Raw genomic sequence first — 15,820 nt, 5'->3', positions numbered from 1 at the left:
GATTTGTGAGGGTGTTTTGATAAAAACTGAAAGTCTTGAGCACAGTTTGTGCATTGGAGCCAGGAGACAAGGTGGGAATCAGAACAGGCAGTTATAGGGAGGCTCTGCTGGAGCCTGTGCAGCTCAGCGTGTTCATAAATGATCTGTAAGGAGGGGAGGTTGCAATCTCAGAGCTGGTTTGGGGGCATAAAGACAAAGGTCACCAGTGGAGATCTGCAGGGGGCATTTGAAATGATGCGAGTGCACAAGATGCCAGTGAATTTTAGGTGTCCACTGGGAGAGAGAATTCAAACAGGTAGAGAGACAGGATGGGGCAATCTGACCATCACCTGGGGTCAAGTTCTTGGAGTTGGAGTGGTCTGGAAGTCCCAGCTCAGTCCTTGTCAGTGAAAACAGCAAAATAACAAGGTTAGAATTTACCAGGAGAGGTAAACAGCAAAAGTGGAGCTGTGATTCCATCATGGATAAAATCCTTGGTGTGCTAGAACCAGGGCATGGAATGGCAGCAGCGGGGTCAGAGGTACACAGGAGGGTTTTCTTTGAAACAATGATTAAACTGGGATTCCTCAGCCTGAAGAAAGCATGGTGAAGGGTTATGAAAAGTGTGAGTGTGCTGGGATCAGGGAATGGGGGTGGCTGTTCACTGTTTCCTAATGGAAGAACCCAGAACGGCAGAGGAGATGTGCTTGGTGTGGAGGAGTGTTTCAGCCATGGAAGGAATCCTTGCCTCCAAATCTTGGTTGGGTTCAGAGGGGTTTGTACAAAGCCTTCCATTGCAAATAAGTGCTTACGTGGTGATCACCCCATGTCCACTGCTTCAGGCAACATTCCCAGCTCCCTCTGTTCTCCAGGAACATTTCCTTGCCTTCCCAGCCCCGCTGGCTGGGGGGTCAGTGTGTCTTCAGGAGGGAGTTCAGGGCCCCGAAATGTCAGGGGGTGTGAAGGCAGATGCAAAGCTCAGTATTCAGTGGTGTTGAAATACGAGATGATGAGGTGGTGAGGAAGGAGCCTGAGGCACAGCCCCTGCTCCCCTGGCCAGGACTGGGGGCAGCTCCTGCAGGGAAAAGCCCTGGACATCAATCCCACAGCACAGGGACTGTAAAAATCTGCTCAGCCTCGAATGTGAGGAGAGCAAATCACACTTCCATTTAAGTGAGAAATCATTTGCTGCTTAGACATTTGTATCTCCTGGGAGTGCTCTTTCTAAAGGAAAAATTACTCTTTCTGCTAATTAGTCTTGTATAACCATAACACTTGACAAGTTATTGTTTCATATAGCAAAAAACCACAAACATCATCACTTCCTCATTTTCTTGTGCTCTGTCTAAAAAAATAATCAGCACCTCTGGAAGTATTTTCATCCCTTTGCCGGCAAAACATTTTCCTTAAATAATTAATTTTGCTTGTAGTTGCTGTTTTCCCAGTGCTTGAGTTTTGGGCGAATTTGGGGAGCGTCGGCGTTTTGATCTATTCCCTGTTGTGCCAGGAAGTCACGTGGGAAAAGGGGAGACGGCAATGTGCAAATGTGAAAGAGCAGTCCCCTCCTCTGGGGTGGTTTGTGATCCACAGCTCAGTGATGTATGGATGTGCTTTCCACATGGAAAGTGGCCACGCATTGTTTTGCTTTTCAGACACTTTGATTTTGGGTAATATCCTTTATTCTGCAGTTGTTTTCAGGCAAAATATGCAGTAAAGTACTTTATTATTTCTTCCAAGTACTGAAAATTTAAAATATACATCATAGGCCTGACCTAGTTTTCAGAAGCACCTGTGAGAAGCAAGAGCACGAATGGAAAATGAAGGGGCATTGTCTTCTGAGTTGTTTAAACTCTTGTGATTATCTCTCAAACTGTGTGTGTGAAAAATTAAAACATGAACTCATTAAAGGCTGGGGAGGTAAGAGCCCCCTGGTTTTGAGTGTAAACACAACTTCAGGAGTAAATGAAGTGTTTCAGGTACCTTCACCTGCCTCTGCGGGTAGAAAACTGATCACCTGTACTAAAGATCCCCTCAGTTGTGTATTTGGCATCTGTGTTTCTGCTTGGTGGGTGTTTTTGGGAGAAGGAACTCTCATTTCAGCCATGCTCTGGCTGTAGGTGTGTGCTTGGCACAGGAGGACTGGCCAGGCTGGGTTCCTGTGGTTGCTGTTTAGGGGCTGCATTTGCTGCTCTTCAAGACAAGCACCATGTCATTGTTTTTATTATTTTTCCTTCCCATGCTCAGGTGCACTCCGTTCTTGCAGGTCATCCTGTGGGAGGGGAAGGGCTGAGACACATCTTTGAGGGTTAAAAGTAGTTGATTTATCTTAGTTCCCAGCTCCAAAGGGTACCTATATAATCCCAGTAAGTTCTAGAAATTTAAACTGGGTCGAGATCAGTCCCACACTGGCACCGGTCTGAACCTCGCTGACACCTGGTTTGCAGCACAGCAGCAGCAGCAGGGATGGGCCAGAGCTTCAGTCCTGTTCTGAGCTGGGGTGGCTTTTCTGAAATGGGGGTCACAGACATCCTCTGCACTTCAGCATCCCCCAGGGGGGTGGGACAGCTGTCCTGAATGGCTCTGTGGGGCTGGGATGTGGCCGTGGCTCTTGGAGGTGGGGATGGCTCCAGTGGTACCCAGCAAATGCCCTGGCAGGAGCATTTTTCTCCCTGACACAGACCAGCCACAGGCCTGGGGCTGTGGAGGGAAGGTGGGGAGGAGCTGTGTGGGACTGCTGGACCTCAGTGTCTTTTATTGCCTTTCTAGGCCAGCAACAAAGTGGAGGTGGACATGGAGAAGGCAGAGAGCCTGCGTGTGACCAGAGGAGACTTCTTTGCATCCTTGGAGAACGATATCAAACCGGTAAGTGGGCACTGTGGGACTCCAGGAACAGCCACCCCGTGCAGCCCAGCTTCCTGCTGGGATCACACACCAGTGGTGCCCCATGGGCTGACATGTCCTGTGCTGTGAAAGTGGGGAGCTCTGAGCTCTCTGTGTGCCTGTGGCTGCCTGGAGAGTCACAAAGAGAATAGAACAGGTAAAGAACAGCTGGAGGTTTCTTCCCCTTGTCACGTCTCTCCCTTGTAGGCCACTTCAGTGCCTGGGTGACAGCTTTACCATGGGCTGTAGGAGGAGGTTTAAGCCTCATTTTTGAGAATTGTCTCCACTCCACAGTGTGGAGTCAGAACCCGCTGGCAACTTGCACTGGCTAGAACTGGTTATGAGGGCGTATGAAAAGATGTTTCTGAACGTGCCTGGTCTCCACCTGTGTTCAGCCCTCTGAGCTGGAATGCTGTGAGTCACCAGGGGGTGTGACTGTCTCACTCCAGCATCTTCCAGAGCGTGGCTCCTGGTCATTTCTGTTTAATTGTTTCATGGTTTTTCTGATGGGATGAAAAATCTTTTGGTAAAAGAAGTTTTCCTTCTTTTCTACAGGCATTTGGAACCAACCAGGAAGACTATGCCAGCTACATCATGAATGGGATCATTAAGTGGGGAGACCCAGTAACGAGGGTGTTGGATGATGGGGAGCTGCTGGTCCAGCAGACCAAGAACAGTGACCGCACTCCCCTGGTCAGCGTCCTGCTGGAAGGTACAGCTCAGGGAAAACATGTGGGAAATCCCCTTCTGGAGACTGCTCCTGTCAGCTGCCCACCTGCTCACCTCTGACATCCTGCACCTGTAGGAAATACGTGGGGAGAGAGCTGGAATTGGGCTCTTTCAGTTTGCTTGGGTGAAATTGCTTTGGATATTAAAACTGCCTCCTCAGCCAGAGGGAATCCTGTGCTTAGAACAAGGGAGAAGGGAATGTACCCAGTTCATAACCAAAATGTACCCAGTTCATAACCTGAATTTGGCTGGTTTACAGTGGAGATGGCTCTAGCTGAGTCAGTTGTCTAATTTCTCCTTGAAGTCACCGGGGAGCTCATCAGTGCAACTAGCTGAGTTCAAACAGCCACATTCAGGTGTCTCTGTCAGGGAAAGGTGGATTTCCCTCTATCCAGACTGCTACTGACTGAGGAGAGTTTCCAGATATTGGAAACTGGTTCCAGTATCTGCATTACAGGTATTGGAGTGGAATTTGTTATATTGGAGTGGAATTTGTTATTTATCTCTTCCCTTTATTTTTTCCCAAAGTTAAAGATGGGTTACCACTATTGCTTGTGGTCTGTAGCTTTGGATTTAACCCTGAATAATTCTGAATTAGTGCCCAGAAATTCCTTCTGTCCCTCCAGACTGATTCATGTTGGGTGCATGGATTCAGGTGTGTCTTTGGTCTCCGAATTATCCTGGTGTGAATTCAGGCCAAAACAAATTGTCTTTACCAATGTTTCCCTGGTGTTCCTGCTGCTGACTTGTTTGCCAGGGTACCAGCAGAGATCATTCTGAGATGGGACATAAGCTCAAGAAATTGATCCAAAACACAAACTCACACATTTTGGTGCTGTGGCTGCTCCTACAGAGTATGTAATGTCCTCTTTTGTGTCATGGCAAATCATTCTGCATGTGCTCAAGTAGTTCCATCAATTGCCTTCATGTGGAGGATTGGGTTGCACCAGGAGTTAGTGTGTTCCTTCTGCAGGCTCATTTCACACTGCAGATACCTCTGGATGGAATTCTAAACATACCTCAGTATCCACACGGAGCATTGTCAGAGCTGTTTTCTCCCTTGTTTATTCCTTGTTTGTCCTTTGCTCCAGGTCCCCCCCACAGTGGGAAGACTGCTTTAGCAGCAAAAATAGCTGAAGAATCCAACTTCCCCTTTATCAAGATCTGTTCTCCTGATAAGATGATTGGGTTTTCTGAAACAGCCAAGTGCCAGGCCATGAAGAAGGTACGTGTGTGTCCTCCCCTTTGCCTGGTGACAGCCCAGTTCTGAGTTCTCCTGTGGAGGGAAAGGTGAATTACCCTTGGGATGGTGTTTTCTGCTCTCTCTAGGTCGGGAATTCCTGCATATATTCGTTTATAAAGTTGGGTGTATCACAGCATTGTAGAATGGTTTGGGTTGGAAGGGACCTTAAAGCCCATCCAGTGCCACCCCTGCCATGGGCAGGGACACCTCCCACTATCCCAGGAAGCTCCAAGCCCCGTCCAGCCCAGCTGCTCTGGGCACCCTGTGCCAGGGCCTCCCCACCCTCACAGGGAGGAATTCCTTCCTAATATCCCATCTAACCCTGCCCCCTGTCAGTTTGAAGCCATTCCCTCCTGTCCTGTCACTCCAGACTCTTGTCACAGTGTTTTTGTGGCACTGGCACTGAGGGACTCGGGGGAGGTTTCAAGGCTCCATCCCGGTTGGGTCTGGTGTGTGATCCTGGCAGACAGTGGGGCAGAGCAGAGCTGGGATGAGCAGGGCTGGAGCTCTGCCTGTGGAGGTGGAGGCAGGAAGGGCTTAGGGCTGCCCTTGGGGAGAACAGATCCTGCCTGAGTGGGACTAGGACCAGTTCTGAGGTGGGGTCTTTGGCTAAACAAGAGCTTTAACAGCATGGGGAGCCGAGGAATGTGGACGAGTTGAACATTGTCATTTCCTGAAGCAGCCCAGCTCTTACTCTTCAGGGTGAATGGTACTGAATGGGGCATGGGAGTGGATGTTACTCTGATCAGCTTGGTGCAGGGTTGTACAGTTTCTAAGGGAGGGAAGGTGCTTAGGAGAAGCAATGCGCTCGTGACTGGGGGTCCAGTTTGTGGCTTGGATTCCAAAAGGAGCCTTTTGGATTCACTGGAATCAGGGTTTGCTGGAGGCAGGGCCACCACTGCTCACACCCAGAGCTGTGCAGGATGCTCTGTGCTGCTCCAGGAATGGTGACTGGAGCTGAGATCCAGACCTGAGTCAGTCCCTTCTCCCTGCAGGGTGCTGTTCTGGACAGTATCCAGTATCCAGCCTGAGGAGAAAAGCTCACAGCTGTGTTACAGTTGTGGAGGTTCTCTCTGTGTGTGTGTCACATTCTCAGTGTTGCCCCAGCTCCAAAAACAGAGGAATGGTGCTGGTTTGTCCTTGGCTTACAGTGAACCTCAGGGCAGCTGTTTGTTGCTGAGGGTGGGGGGGTAAATGAACCAATAAACTGAGTTTGTGGAGATGGCGGTGTTTTATTGCCTGCAGGGAGCCTGATCTCTCAGTACCTGCCCGTTTCATTCTCAGTTTATTCCTCTCAGTGCTGCTGTGTTCAGCTGAACCCACATCAGCAGGCCCAGCTGTGGCTGTTGTAGTCCTGTGGCTGAGGTTTAACACTGAGATATTTTGCTGTTTTTCAGATCTTTGATGATGCCTACAAGTCCCAGCTCAGCTGTGTTGTCGTGGACGACATTGAGCGACTTTTAGGTGAGTCAGGAAGAGGGAGAGCTGTGCTGGCTGCTGCAGAAATATTGATATATTTGCAATGCTGAAACATTGCAAACTGGAAATTATCTGGACCCATTTACTTCAGGAGCATTGAGCTGGTTTGGATACAGTGAAGTGGCTTAAGTGTGCATCTGCTCCATGGGTGTTAAAATGCTTTTTTCCTTTCAGATTATGTCCCAATTGGACCTCGGTTCTCCAATCTGGTCTTGCAAGCCCTTCTGGTGCTGCTGAAGAAAGCCCCCCCTCAGGTAAGGCAGGGATGCCCTGTTCCTGCAGGAATTGGGACAGTGGGAGCTTTGTGTCTGGCTGAGAGCTGCCAGGGGTATCGATGCTTTTGTCTGAGTCAGCCACGTTAATCCCAGCCTGCTGCTCTTCATTCACTTGGACATTTCTGGGATAACCACAAGGGATTCAACTTGAAATATCTAATTACTGGGGCCTGAATCTTCTGCAGTTAGTCCTAAAAATACTGGCTAAGGAAACCAGTTTAACCTTCACCATGTAAAGCTGAATTGTGCCAGCTGCCTGCCCTCTGAGGAGCTGTTCAGGCCAGATCCACCCCTGGCTCAGCCATGTGCTCCCTCCCTATTTATAAATCAATTTCTGTGTAATCTGTGATTGTGGCTGTCAGGGGTTTAATTTGTTCTTGACTTGAAATGATCAGGTGTTAATTACAGTGACTGAGGGAAGCTTAAGATCTTGCCTCTCGTGCTGATCCTGTCTGTTTGCACTTTGTGGCTCGATGAGATTTAAGAACATCACAAGTGCTGAGGGTTCTGCAGCTCGTGCTGAGTGAGACAGGCAGGCAGGGACTCCTTTCTTGTTCGGCATTTTCCTGTCGTTCACTGCGTTTCTGCTCCGTGTGTGAGAGTATCTGCATGAATAAATAACATCAGAACAGGAACACCTTGAAAGTTGGTGTCAGGAAAAAGCAGAGAAGCACAGTCTGGGCGGAGTCAGTTTTTTGTCATGTTTAATATCCTGGCCCAGGAGTGTGTGCGTGAGTGTTGTTTTCATTAGAGAGTTTGGTGAAAAGACCTTTCAAATCCAGGACTTTGAACTAAATTGTAATGCTACAGGCCCTGAGTTCCCCATGTGACTGTCAGCCTGGAGAACAAAGATTTTCCCAGTGAGCTTTCTAGGCCACGTGAAGTCTGTAACACAACAGCATCCAAGTTTTATCACATGCTTGGAACACAACAGCTCCTGTGTGGAGCAGCCCAGCCATTCCTGGTCACATCATCTCCTGTAATCACTGACCTATTGCAGGCTGCTCCACAGTGCCAGGACATGGTTGTTCCCATCAATCAGTAGGGAAAATAGAACTCGATTTGGTTCGGCTTTCAAAGGAACTTAAAGTGTTAAATTGTCCTTTTGCCCATTGCATCCTGAATGTGGGCTGCTGCTGGGCTGCCCTTTGGGTGGCACCTGGGGCTCCCAAGAGCAGGACACGGGCTGGAGCTCACAGATATTTGCCAAGTTTGTGCTTGTTGCAGAGATTTGTACTCAGCAGGGTTTGAAATGCCCTGGGGGCTGGGAGACTCTGACTTGACAGCCAATATTATGGTGACTTAAGCCATAAATTGTTGGAGGGTAGAGAGTGAGTTTGCTGAGGAAATGTCACTGGTTGATTGATCATGTGGGGGTTTTTTCTTTTTTTTTTCTAAGTGTCCACTGTTGGCTGTGTGGGAATCAGGACGTGGGGTGAGCTGGGCCCTTTGGGCTGCCCTGCTGTGGCAGTTCTGGGGACAGGGTTCTTCCTGGTGTGTTTGTAGTGAGTTCCCTGGGATAGCCATGGCGTGTGGGGATCTTTTGCATTTAAAAAACCAAAGCTGTGTGTAAGAAGTAGAGTTGTGCAGGAAAAGGCCTTTTCTGCTGTGACTGTTTACTGTGAAAAAGGTTGGGTTTGGGCACAGAGACTTGGGGTTTTTGAACTCAAGTGAGGAACCCACAATGGGGATAATCCTGAGGGTTAATCAACACCTTCCGAGTTCCCTCTGAGATTACAAATTCCCTCGAGGAGCAGTTTCTTTGGAAGGAATGGTTGATCTCATGGGGTTGCTGTAATTTGAGGTGCAGATACAGGCCCTAGACGCATGAGCAGCATCAGTGGCACTGACCTGCTCCATGGGGTCAAAGCACCATGGAGTTCTGTGGGACTGGGATCATGGTTTAGCATCATTCCTTGTAAAAATGGGATGTCCTGGGACATCCCTGTGCTGAGAGGAGTTCTTGGCAGGATGCTGGGGAGGCAGTACTTGTTCCCCTTTGCTTCAGCGTTTCACTCGTGGGGGGCCCTGAAATACTGAGCTGATTTCAAAGAATCATGGGATGGTTTGGGTTGGAAGGGACCTTAAAGCCCATCTCATTCCACCCCCTGCCATGGCAGGGACACCTTCCACTGTCCCAGGTTGCTCCAAACCCCATCCAGCCTGGCCTTGGACACTTCCAGGGATCCAGGGACAGCCACAGCTTCTCTGGGCACCCTGTGCCAGGGCCTCCCCACCTTCACAGGGAGGTATTTCCTCACAATATCCCATCTGTCCCTGCCCTCTGCCAGTGGGAAGCCATTCCCCCTTGTCCTGTCACTGTATTATCCCCTTGTCCCAAGGCTCTCTCCAGCTCCCTTGGAGACTGGCAGGGCTCAGGGCAGGGAATGACGGAGCAGTGGGAGCGGGGGGGCGGATGCAGCGCGGCCGCTCCCATTGCTGTGGCCCAGATTATGAATTCCCTGGGGTGTCACATCACTTGCAGGGATATTCTTGATGTGCAAGCAGCTTCCTGCAGTCACTGTAGGCTCCGTGTGGAAGAGAAGCGTTTCTGGGATGAAATGTTATTAATTATGCATCGAGGTGCGTGTCTCTCTTGAATTGGCGTAGGGAAGCTGCCTCGCAGGCTCCCCTCTTCCGAGGGAGGCTGGATTATTGGAACGTGGTGTGGGAAGGACAAACACTTGAAGGTTCTGGTTTTCTTTTGAGAGTAAACACTTTAGACTTTAAATAAACTAGAAACCTCTCTGAGCTCGCTTTAAATTGCCAGTCACAGCTCCTGCTTGTGGTTCCACTCAGCAGTGTTAAATAGTGCTATCTGTTACTGTTGCTTCAAGAGGACTGAAAACCATTGCATTTTGTTTAGCATCTTTTTTTTTTTTTAAACCAATTAAAAATCTTTTCTGAAATGCCTTGAAGAGAAGAAAATAAACCATGTTCTCTTGGGTCTTTAATTCAATCAAGTTTGCCTGTGTTGTGCAGGAGCAGGGACTGGGGGATGGAAAGGCTGAAAAGGGCTGTCTCAGCAGGGAGCCGAGCGGGAGAAAAGGACTTCCCTGAGAACTGAGCAGCAGCAGCTCCCAAAGCCGGGGCTGCTTCATCTACATGCAGAGTCACACAGGGCCTGGAGGCGCTCCCCAGCCCCACGGAGGTTCACATGTGCTTCCCTGCTGCTTCCCAACAATCGGCCGGGCGGGAGGGACCCTCGGCATCCCCACGTGGAGCCAGAGCCGGGCACGGGCTGGGCAGGGTCAGGGAATGTCTGCCTGAGCAAGGTGCTCTCCAAGGGACACCCACTCCTGGGGCTGCCCTTCCACGGCTCCCAGAGCTCCCAGCCCCACTTTCAAAGTGAGATTCATGCCTGGGGATGCCCTTCCACGGCTCCCAGAGCCCTCAGCCCCTTTTCTCACTGGGATACCCACTCCTGGGGATGCCCTTCCACAGCTCCCAGAGCCCCCAGCTCCTTTTCTCACTGGGACACTGGAGGCTTTTGCCACTTGATGAAAGTTAAGGGGGAATAATCTCCTTGTTTGATATAATCCCGGATGCATTCCTGATTCCACATCCCTTGGTGTGAACTGGAAGCAATTCCAGTCACCAGTGTTGCTACCTCTGTGTGCATAAACCTGGGGAACTGTGTTTCTCCCTTCACATGTGAGGAATTCCCAAGTCCCCCCACACACAAGGATAATGGTGTCCAAGGGTCCTGAGCCCAGTGAGCAACTGGTGAGTGATGGAGGCACCTCAGTGCCACCAGTGCCTGGCTCCAGCAGAGCTCAGGCTCCCCTTGCCTGGGGCTGGCTGGATTTGCTGAAATTCCATAATTGGAGACTGCACTGATGTGTTGAGGCTCCAGTTACTCACAGCAGAGTCTGTAACTGTGGCATGTTCTAGTTCCCCCTGGGCAGTGATGTAGTGCCTGCTGTGGCAGAGGAATCCATCCCGATGCTGGAAAATTTGCTTGGTTCAAACGGCTTCTTCAAGTCCCACAGTTCTGTGCATGGCAACATCCTTCAGTCAGGTAAAATCCCTGCAGCAGAGGGGTCAGCTCTGGGGTCATCCCTCTTCTAGAAGGCAGCAGGGCAGGACACACACCTCTGTACTGTCCCTCTGTCAGCACAGAGGGATCTTGGGCTCCAAATTGGGGCACTTTGCCTAAAAATGGACAGGATGAATCCAGGCCTGAGGCTGTGCCTGTGTCTGATCTCTGGTGATGGAAGAACTGGGCTGGGACTGCCCTGGTCATGCATCTGACACCAAATGATCTTAGGCTGTTCCTCCTTCCTTGGTAATGTACTCACATGTTCTGCCTGATTTTTGGAAGTTCAGCTTGAATCCTGAGTTTCTATGGGCTGACCATGTGGCTCGTTGCCTTCACTGTGACTGCTGTAGAAGTTAAGGATCAAAAAAGTGCATTTTTCTGAAAATTTGGCCGCTTCAGCAGTACCTGGAACCCTGTGCCATGTGCTCTGGGATGACCCTGCTGGAGCAGGGAGTTGCACCGTGGCCCCTTCCAGCCTGAGCCATTCTGGGATCCTGGGACAAGAACAAATCCCAGGATCTCCTGTGGTGTGTGTCAGTGCAGAGGAGCTGGGTGAGGGCAGCTCTTCCAGTTTGCCTTGATGGCTTTTCCTGCTGCCTTGATAATTCCTGGGGCAAACAATGCTGCCCTGGGGGTTCCCATTTGTTTGTTGAGTTGCCTGAAAGTTTGAGGAGCTCGAGGGACTCCTGCCCTGTCAGTGCTGGGGGGTCACAGTGGCTGCTTTCCAGGGGTCAGGTTTAAAGGCAGGGAGTTGAAGGCATGGCTTCTTCTGAGGAAAGCAGGGAAAAATCAGGATCTTTTGGGTGGAGCTGTTAAAAATTTGAAGCACTTTTGCAGAGTAGCCATCTGTTCTGAGGAGCTCCCAACCACGTCAGTGGTTCAGGGACCTGGGAATAGATTTTAACAGAGATATCTAAAAATTCCTGATGGATCTGCCCTCTGGGAACTCATCCTGGTGCTTTTCTACCTTGTTAAGCCTTTCCTTTCTTAGCGCTGTCTTTGCCTGAGTCCAGCCGAGCTGTTGGTGAGAGCAAACCCCCTTTAGTTGAGTTTATCTGATGTTTGATAATTCCATCTTGTGCTCCCTGGTTTCTGTAATGACAAGCAGCAGTTTCCCCCTCATCTCCTCTACACCACCTATGATTTTACAAACCTCTCTGTTTTTACCAAGGATCTATTTAGGGAAGTTATTCCGTATTTCTGACCATCTCCAGTGCTTTCTTTGACTTCTCCAACTAAACAGAATCCTAGAATCATGGAATGGGGTTTGGGTTGGAAGGGACCTTAAAGCCCCTCCAGTTCCACCCCTGCCATGGGCAGGGACACCTTTCACTGTCCCAGGGTGCTCCAAGTCCCGTCCAACCTGGCCTGGGACACTTCCAGGGCTGGGACAGCCACAGCTTCTCTGGGCACCCTGTGCCAGGGCCTCCCCACCCTCACAGGGAGGAATTCCTTCTTAATACCCAAACTAACCCTCCCCTCTGGCAGTGTGAATCCATTACCCCTTGTCCCAAGTCCCTCCCCAGCTCTCCTGGAGCCCCTTTAGGCACTGGAAAGGGCTCTAAGGTTTCCCCAGACTCTCCTCTTCTCCAGGCTGGACACCACCAGCTCAGAAATGATGGATTTGGAGTTATATTTGAAACAGGAAGGAGCTCCTGGGTTCACGTGGCAGAATGATGATCCTGCTTTGCTCTTTTCCCATTCCAAAACTGTCCCAGTGGTCGCACACTGAGTGAGATTGAGCTGGTGTTCCCACAGAATTCCCACAGGGACCGGTGCCAGTGGCTTTCTTCAGTGGTCACAGGGCTTTGGAGCCATTTCTGTGTGTGCAGCAATCGCCCACTGCCCTGATGAGCAGCGGGTTTGGGTCCAGCTGACTCAGTGTGGCACTGGGTGGGTTTGCCACGACTGACCTGGTCCTTTAGGGGATGTTTGCTGGATGAGTCCACAGCGTGGGCAGCTTTCCTGGGAGGAGGAATGTGTCATCTGGACTCTAATAACTGAGAAGGAAAGGCCGAGAGCAAGATCAGTTGTGGACACCTGAAGTGCCAGGAGGTAAAACTCCCCTCACTGGTGACATTCCTGTGCTGCCTGTGTCCTTTCCTGATGAAACTCCAAGCTAGATTCCATTTTTATTGAAATCAGGCACAGACTTCATTAATGTACGAGGGCAGCATCCCTCAAGCAGCCACTCTGAGGCAGTTATCCCCTTGATTGATGCCTGATCAGTGTGCCAGGCACTGTACACATGCTGGGAGCTATATTTGGGGAACAGACACTGCTTGGGTGCAGCTGAGCAGTTTTTCCCCTCTAAAATGCTCATAGTTCATGGGAAACTGTTATTAACACAGCCCCTTGTCCAAGCTGTTCAGGATTTTGAGAGTTCCATGCAGTAATGAACACGTTTTTAGGAGAATCACTTGTGAAACAGATGGGTCTGGGTGGTACAGCACTTGCAGGAGGGGTTGTTCTGTGTTTTAGAGGTCTCAGTTCTGGGCAGGGGTTTGTCCTTGGCTTCCTCTGTGCTGTGGTGCCTCCTGAGCTGCAGACGGGGATTCACGCAGGAGGGGCAGCACAGTGTGGCACCCGTGACCTGGGACACGCTCTGGTTCTGCCTGCCAGGTGTTCCTTTTGCTCTCTTGGGCTAAAGCCAAACTTGGAGTGAGCACTTGAGCTCATTCCCAGTTCAGGGTCTTTCTCAGTGTCCAGCACCTGGAGCAGGAGCAGAATCTGTTCAGTGAGTGCAGGGGAAGAACAGAGCCCGTGAAGAGGCACTGTCTGCATCAAAGATGTGTTTAAAGAGTTTTCATCCTCTGTCAAGGGAATGCAAAGCAGTTACAGGATTCATTCTGGGAATCATTTTTAGGGTTTTGTTCTGTTTCTATAATGATGAAGTTTTGCATCATGAAGTTGAAATACAGAACTTGCACAGAATCACAGAATATCCTGAGTGGGAAGGGACCCCCAAGGACCATCAAATCCAGCTCCTGGCCCTGCACAAACACCCCAACAATCCCACCGTGTGCCTGGGAGTGTTGTCCAAACTCTGCTGGAGCTCTGGCAGCCTTGGGGCCGTGCCCATTCCCTGGGGAGCCTGGGCAGTGCCCAGCACCCTCTAGGTGGGACCTGGAAATTCACTTCACTCTTGGAGCCTCAGCCAAACTTCTTGTACAGCAAAAGAGGAGGGTCCTTGGCCAGCCAGGCCTCTCCCAGCCCATTTGCTCCCTGTGTACTGGGACAGAAGAGGGATTGATAATCCTGCCTGATAATCCCAGCAGCTCCTTCCATCAGCTGGTGTTGATCAGTGTCCAAACCCCTCACAGGGAAATTCAAACAGCAGTGGAAAGGGCTCTGCAAGGTGAACAAACAGCAGTGGATTTGCATTTGCAGCTGATGTTTTCCACAACTTGCTCTATTATTCATAAGCCCTGTTACTGCCTGGGCTGACTTGGGGTTGGTCTGGGCACTCTGGATTGGGAATTGGAGGCTGCTGGAGTGGGGCTGTCCTGTACAGCTGCAGGGGGAACTCAGGGACTCACAGCAGCCTCTGCTCAAAAGCCTGAGCTGGAAATCCACTGTGCAGGAGCAGGGAATTCACTGTACCCACAGGTTCCTAAAGACAGTCTGCTCCCCTGAGAAGTCATTTGTAATTCAGCTTTTGGGAGTGGGAGTTTGCTCAGGCTTTTAAATTTAATGAGGATCCTGCTATTTATGATGCTGGGTTCAGAAGGAGCTGTGAGTGTGGTGGGGCTTTGTGCACTGCAATTCTTGGACCCTGTTGGTGGCTTCGCTCCGAGATCTGATCCTGGTCTCCTGTGGCTGCTGTTGGCTACTTCAATTACTGACAGATTTAATCCTATTAATTTTGTTTGAAGTGGCTTTTTAAATGGCCATTTCCCACTTACCATTTGTAGCTGGCTGAACCTTCCCCAGGCTGGTTCTCTCTAGTTTTTCCTTTCCTGACTCTCTCTCCTTTGCCTGGACAGGGCCGCAAGCTCCTGATCATCGGCACCACGAGCCGCAAAGATGTCCTGCAGGAGATGGAGATGCTGAATGCCTTCAGCACCACCATCCATGTGCCCAACATTGCCACGAGGGAGCAGCTCATGGAGGCTTTAGAGGTGAGGAAAAGTTCAAGGATGACAGAAGACTCAAAATTTGCTGGAAATTGGGGGTTTTGCAGTAGCTGTGTCTGGTAACACCATCCCACTTGACATCATGTCATAACAAAGCAGTTCTGAGGCTTTTCAATTTGCTTTTTCATGAATTAAATTAAGGCAAAATTAGAGAACTGGAGGTCTGGGGAAAGGTTTGTGGTGTGGATTGGAACATTCCAAGGGCATGGAAGTGGGTAGTGAATATAATTGGGACACTTAAACTGAATTTGCCTGGAGGGTGCCGAGCTCTGGTGAATTGGAACAGCATCAGCCGACGGTGTTTGGTGCTGAGGAATTATAAGTTCCTTATAAATTCCTGCCTTTAGTGTCTCCTGATTCTGTGCCTCAGTGGGAATTGTAGTGAGAACTGAAGGCTGTTAATGCAAACTGAACAGGCAAATCTGTGGTGCCATAGGTAAACTTGTCCCAGTGATGGTGTCACCAAAGCCTGAGAGACAGAGATACTCCTGCAGCAGGCTTGGAAACTTCCTGTGGCTTGAGCCATTGTTTTGTTGCAGACCCTGATCTGGAGAAAATCTGGAGTGCAGCATAAAAGCACAGCACTAACTGTTGGATAAGGGATGTTATAGAAAAAACCATTATGGAATTCAAGAAATTTTTGTTTTTGTTTTGCCTTGTCCAAGATACATTGGAACAAATCTTCCTTCTCAGCTAGTAAATGCTTCTAGCTTCCCATTCCCTTTCTCCCAAGGTAGGGACCATTATTCCTACTGACAGGCTCCTGTTGTTGACTTTTTAAAATGATTTCCCCCCCAGCTCCTGGGTAACTTCAAAGACAAGGAGCGCAGCACGATCGCACAGAACGTCAAAGGGATGCCTGTCTGGATTGGGATCAAGAAGCTGCTGATGCTGATAGAAATGTCATTACAGGTAGGAATGGTTCTGGGGAGGAAGGACTGGGGTCCTAGAGCAGTCCTGGAGGCTCCCTTCTCTGCAGACCCCTGCTGTCGGTGGGAGCTTTGCAGTGGTTTAATTGGGAAAAGAGCTGCAGTGAGGGGAAATTTTCAGAACAAAG

The 15,820-nt window shown here is 49.9% G+C and overlaps 1 protein-coding gene across 3 annotated transcripts in view; it reads left to right on the top strand.

The window, feature by feature from the left end:
* Positions 1-15,820, top strand: part of NSF (N-ethylmaleimide sensitive factor, vesicle fusing ATPase) — a 74,927-nt gene that overhangs the window by 50,246 nt on the left and 8,861 nt on the right. For all 3 annotated transcript variants that reach the window (XM_048313531.1, XM_048313521.1, XM_048313526.1), the window contains exons 13-19: positions 2,746-2,841; positions 3,415-3,571; positions 4,680-4,813; positions 6,229-6,295; positions 6,485-6,564; positions 14,614-14,748; positions 15,562-15,675. In XM_048313531.1, coding sequence (XP_048169488.1) covers positions 2,746-2,841; positions 3,415-3,571; positions 4,680-4,813; positions 6,229-6,295; positions 6,485-6,564; positions 14,614-14,748; positions 15,562-15,675 — 783 coding nt within the window. The remainder of the gene's footprint in view (positions 1-2,745; positions 2,842-3,414; positions 3,572-4,679; positions 4,814-6,228; positions 6,296-6,484; positions 6,565-14,613; positions 14,749-15,561; positions 15,676-15,820) is intronic.

The sequence above is a fragment of the Corvus hawaiiensis genome, chromosome 1, assembly GCF_020740725.1.
Source record: "Corvus hawaiiensis isolate bCorHaw1 chromosome 1, bCorHaw1.pri.cur, whole genome shotgun sequence".
In the NCBI taxonomy this organism is placed as follows: Eukaryota; Metazoa; Chordata; class Aves; order Passeriformes; family Corvidae; genus Corvus; species Corvus hawaiiensis.
This window is presented reverse-complemented; position numbering and strand designations above follow the sequence as displayed.